This window comes from Seriola dumerili, unplaced genomic scaffold (assembly GCF_002260705.1).
Source record: "Seriola dumerili isolate Sdu_G_001 unplaced genomic scaffold, Sdu_1.0 BDQW01000290.1, whole genome shotgun sequence".
NCBI classification, from domain to species: Eukaryota; Metazoa; Chordata; class Actinopteri; order Carangiformes; family Carangidae; genus Seriola; species Seriola dumerili.
In genome coordinates this window covers 4,795,606-4,801,364 of record NW_019174545.1, presented here as the reverse complement: position 1 = coordinate 4,801,364, position 5,759 = coordinate 4,795,606, and the positions used below count along the sequence as shown (strand labels likewise).

At 35.8% G+C, this 5,759-nt stretch overlaps 1 protein-coding gene across 1 annotated transcript; it reads right to left on the bottom strand.

The window, feature by feature from the left end:
* Positions 1 to 1,410: 1,410 nt before the first annotated feature.
* Positions 1,411 to 4,234, bottom strand: LOC111230796 (complement component C7-like; the record flags this gene model as incomplete). The annotated part of the gene is made up of 8 exons (XM_022757622.1): positions 4,064 to 4,234; positions 3,793 to 3,854; positions 3,582 to 3,660; positions 3,208 to 3,349; positions 2,971 to 3,115; positions 2,724 to 2,862; positions 1,786 to 1,929; positions 1,411 to 1,654 (listed from the first exon to the last, which is right to left on the bottom strand). Coding segments are annotated over exons 1-8 (961 nt in total), but the record flags the coding sequence as incomplete, so codon positions are not given.
* Positions 4,235 to 5,759: the final 1,525 nt, after the last annotated feature.

Genomic DNA, 5,759 nt, shown 5'->3' with positions numbered 1-5,759 from the left:
TGTTTTCATGACATTTTTGACAACTAACATTAGTATGATGTTTTCTATGAAATTTCGGATGCCTTACTATACTATGACTTCTTTTGATATTTTTGATGCTTTACTATACTATGACGTTTTTAGTACATTTTTAAGGACTTACTATACTTTGATGTTTTTATGACATTTTGGATGCATTATTATACTATGATCTTTTTTTTTTTACAGTTTTAATCACTTAATATACTACAAAGTTTTCATGAGATTTTTAATACCTTTATATACAATGATCTTTTTATGAAATTTTTGAGGCCTTTCTATTATATGATGTTGTTATTACATTTTTGACGCCTTACAATACCATGACATTTTATTGAGAATTTTTATGCCTTCCTATACTATGACATTCTCTTCACATTTTTGATATCATACTATGAAGTTTTAATGACATATGTAATGACTTACAACACTATAACGTTTTTCTGAAATTTTTGATGCTTTACAATGCTCTGACCCTTTTATGACATTTTTCATGCCTTACTATACTATGACGTTTTTATGACACTTTAGATGCATTACTATACTATGACACTTTCAGCCTCACTATAGTATGACATTTTTTCTGACATTTTTGATGCCTTCCTATACTATCACATTTATGATATTTTATGCCTTAGTATGATGTTTTTATGCCTTACTATACTATGACTTTTTTTTGCCTCACTGTCCAATTACTTTTTTCTGCCTTACTATACTCTGACATTTTCATGACATTTTTCTACTATCATGTTTTTTTATGACTTGCTATACAATGACTTCTTTTATGTCTTTCTATACTACAACTTTTTTATGCCTTACTATACTATGACGCTTTTATGCCTTAGTATCCTGTGGCTTATGACATATATATGACATATATGTCCCTATATCAAGAGTGATGTCACCATTTGTTTCACCTATAAGAGGATATTTTAATAGTTTGGATATATGAGGGTATAATTTTATTACATATAAGAAATACTCATAATAAAATGCAACCTTATTAAAAACAATATGCTTTTTAAAATTCTATATGTTGCTATCTGATTTTCTCAATAATTTCTTATTAAATTTAAATATATATTTGTATCTTTTATATTTACATATATAATATGAACATATACTGACAGACTTTGGGATGGATATACATTTATATAATGTTACTATAATATAAACAGACATACTAAAATTCTATTATCATTATTATTATTATTATTATTATTATTATTATCTATTATTAGACATCTATGTCAATATATTATATTGTTCCAATTTCTAAAAGGTTTCATATCATGAATATTATTGTATAGTATCTTACCAATATGACAAGCTGAATCAAGCATTGGTTGGTTTAAGTCTGTCATGAAACTGCTGATAACTTATGAATCCTACCTAGGTATTTTGTAGTCTCACTATCAATCCTGGCGATTATTCTGAGGGAGCCCCCAAGGCTTCCTTCAGACAGGTAGTGTGTTCCAAACCTCTCCAGAACCTTCCTGTAGGCGGAGTAGTCGTAGACAGATGGAAGTTTGGCCAATACCCTCCACAGCTCCTCAGATATTGGGAGGTACTGAGGGGAGTTACTCTGGAATTGAGCTACCTCTATGTTATTCTTTAAAACCAAAAGCCTGTGTTCCTGTAAGGAATAATAAAAAAAAAAAAGTACATTCAATTTTCTACTTTGACTTTTCCTTTTCAAAATAAGATGCTTTGTCACTGGGCCTTGATGTTAAAGATACAGTGACAAACTTGCAGGTTCATACATACCTGAGTCCAGCCACGACTCTGTAGGTAGTCATAGTTTTGATATCCTGTTGTCGTCCCAGACGCTGTATGTCTTTTGGTAATCTCCTTTGAATAGTGCCATTCACTTTTGTACATTTCATCACTGAAATCATTCTCAGCTTTAACCTGAGGACAAAGGTGTCTGGTATTTCATATCATTCAATAATTAATTTGCTATAATTAAGAAATGCCCAACTGAGTGAACAAATCAAAAAGATTAAATGTACAGTATATCAACAAATGGAGATGAAATTTAAAAACAAATACCAATTTTGACCACTAGTGGTGCTCCAGAGTAATGTTTTGAATATAGTGTATTTTAAATATTCCAGCAATTGCACCAGAAAAAAAACAGCATTGGTTGTTTGGTTAAACACAAAAATAACCTATGTTAATGCCTTACTCATAAATGACCTCATGTGGCAGTGAGACAGAATACTTTTCTCTTGAATTAGCAAAGGCAGACATAGCATTGTCGTGTCTTGTCACACCAGCCAAAAATGGTGTCTTTAAACCATGAGGGCAAGGTTTTATTAAAGCTGCACTGATCGGAATTTTAACAATGGATCAAATTACTATGTGTAATGTGATAGGGCTCATTCATATTGACAAACCCATAGAAAACGATTTCCCAACTCTGCAGGCCCCCTCAGCTCTACAGAGAAGTTTAATGTCTTTCAGCTCATTGTTATGGTTTTGGTCCAGTCTCACCATTCTCGCAAATCCCTAAACTTACCTCAGACTTCCTTCAAAAGTTTGTGGAGACCAAAGCAGAGCTAGATGGAGAGTCAATTTTGGACTTACATTTGCCAGGTTTGCAGAAACACAACTCTGAATGAATGCCAATGGATACCTCAAATAAGTGACTAACAGAATTAATGATATTAATTGTAAATGTAGGTGTTTCCAGAGTGACCAACCATATAGCTGTAGTGGAGAGTACTAAGGGGTAGTCGATACTCAGCCTTGTGGACACCGCTGAAGATGGTGCGGCATTGACCCCCAAAGCTCTTTGTATTGATAACACTGCCCCTCCACGCCCCTGATGTCACATCAATCCTACAGAAGCAATAACATCATCTCAGTGGTAAGCATATAGTACCTGCTTGTGTGTGCTTGCACGATTACACAAATGCAAATAGAACTATATGAAGATTTAACCCTTACCCAAGTCCTAGGAGTTCAATGCCAGGTAGAGGAACTGAGTTATGACATACAATATTGCGTCCAAGATCACAGACACGTTCGTCGAGCCCATCTTCCTCGCAATCCTGATCTCCATTACACACCAGGGACCGGCTAATGCACTTCCCTGAGGGTCAAAAGACAGTAAGAAAACCAGAAAGCTCAGTAATTGTCACTCAATTCTATATGACTATTGGAGTGAACAGTTTTATTTCTAACCTGAAACACAGCGAAACCTGTCTCCACATCCTTCCTCTAGAGGGCATCCTTGTGTGGTTTCGCAGGCCCTGGTCTCAGTTCGTGCTCCATAACAGGGGTTCCCTCCAAACTGTGCATAGACAGCCATGGCTCTGCTTCTTGTCTGTAACATACCATATTGCAACAAAGATATATGAAAAAAATACTAACATGAAAAGATTTCAGTATGAAATGTCTTAAGCAATTAAAAATATTATAATGAACAGCAGTTTTGCTGGTAGATCATGCATTTAAGAGAGAGATGCACTAATCATTACTAGAGTTGATTTAATTTTAAACAAGATTATATGGGTGAAGAACAAGTTATCTTAAACTGATCAATTAATCCTCCTAACCTGTAGTTTGGTGCAGGGATTACACTCTGACCAATCACCAAAAGGTCCCCACTGGCAATGAACACTCTGGTAACAAAACCTTGGAAATAAAATTTAAATGAAATAATTCAATAAATGAATCCCAACACATCCAAGGGAACCAAATGATCATTGCATATTTATGATGTTATGATGCTTTTAATGTAAAACAGTAAAGCAAAAACAGATTTACCCTTTGGGAGTGAACAGGAATAGCAGCCATGGCAAGACTGCTAAAAAGAGTTGTGCAATGTTCTGAAGAAGTCAGAGAAAAAAAGACGAGAGGAGAAAAATGGGTAAAAAAGTGAGGATGACATAGCAACAACTAACACACAAAGTAAATGTAAAAATACTCTTGCTCTGAAGTCAGATCTCAATTGCACAAAACTACATATCAAATGTTTTGCAAAAGTCTGAGAAATGTGTTTGTAATTTCCCCATTACTGAGTGTAAAATCTACTTACCTTCATGGTGAGAGAAGAGCAGCAAAGAAGAAACGTCTTGAACAGGCGCTGATGCACAGTTTCACAGTTATTTATGTTAAGTTTTGTTCTTTTTAGGGAGTAAAACTCTCAGAGGATAATTCCACAGAACTCAGTGGGAAAAAGGGGAAAGTGTGTGCATACATTGACAAATGGAAATGTGAAAAATGTCTTCACAAGAGAAAAAAAAATCTTGAGTAACTCCTCTGAAAAAACTCCTCCTGGGATTATTATGAAACTGCAATATTAGATTCCTCTTGGAGTGAGTAATCTGCTAGCCTAGACTGTGTTCCATTTAGGTGTGCCAGAAAGCCAGTGTTCATAATATCATGACCCAGTCACTATAGCATGTAAATGGAATGCAGTCATTGTAATTTGTTACCGTACACCTGAACTTGACAAGTCGAAAATATCTGCTGTGAGATACTCCTGAACAAGATGAAGGAAACTTCATGTTTGGACTGGTACCCCACACAGCAAGCTGGATGCTAGGGCAGGGCTGTATTTTGCAGCTATCCTCAGATATAACCTCTGCCCAATAAACTGGCAAACAAACTCAACTCAAGGTCCACTTATTCACCTGTTGTGGAGTACTTCCTTGGCTTAAAAATTGAGGCTGTTACCAAGGTCATAAATGAACTCCTTATTGCTCAGTTTGATCAATCACGACAACTGAGCAAAGAAAAGGAAAATCCCAAGAGCATGTTTGTAATTGGACCATGAGTTGAGATTGTTTCCAAGGTCAAGCTCAAATGCTATACTGACATGTTCAACTGTCTACTATTCATCCCCCTAAACTCACATTACACATCAAAATAATGACCTGAGGTTAACATCATCTTAACAGTTACTATTCTTGCACCACACTTTAGCTCTGTATAATTATGTATGATTTCAGTTTATCTTTTTCAATAACATATAGTACTAACAGTTTATTTTGTCTAAATGACAACTGAGTGGTATAGATCGGAGTTGTTCAGAGATAGATCTCCTGCAGGGGATCGCTTGGATGACATACAGAGGAGACACAAAAACACAAAATGGGAAATGGCATATCTTGTGTACAAGTATTGACTTGAGTTGTGATGTAGACTAGCAAACACTGGAGGGCAACAGAGATTTGAGGACCGTTTCCTTTTCATGGCTCTTCAAAGCTGAGGAAATTCATCTCTTTATTAAGTAAGTAGAATTGATTTCATAGGAGGAATACTGCAACAAGGCCTCTGAGTTTATGGTGAAGGATCCATTAGGGCATTGTCAAAAGTTGGGTCTGAATCCAGATTAGATCTGTTATGATGATTATTTTAGTAATTTCTCCACATGTTGAGAGAGACAGGGAGAGGTTTGGGGGTTAGATGATGGAGTCCATGACAATCAGCTGTATATCCCTTGCATCTCTTGAGATTCTCTGCTATTTAATGTGGATGTGTTCCCATATTTGTATGTGGAATCCACTCCTCTGTCTAATTAACATATATCTGCTGTCACAGGCAGACAGGGGGTCACACTGTGCATATCCATCACATACTGGCAGCTCAAGAGGGAATACTGCTGAGTTTTAGTGTTCAGATTAAATGTTTTTTTTAGGGTTAGGGCAAGGGAAGTTGTCTCAGTGAGCATTAATTCCTGCTGCTTATCATTTCTGGAAGAAGCATGAGACAATTTGGCCCTGCCTACA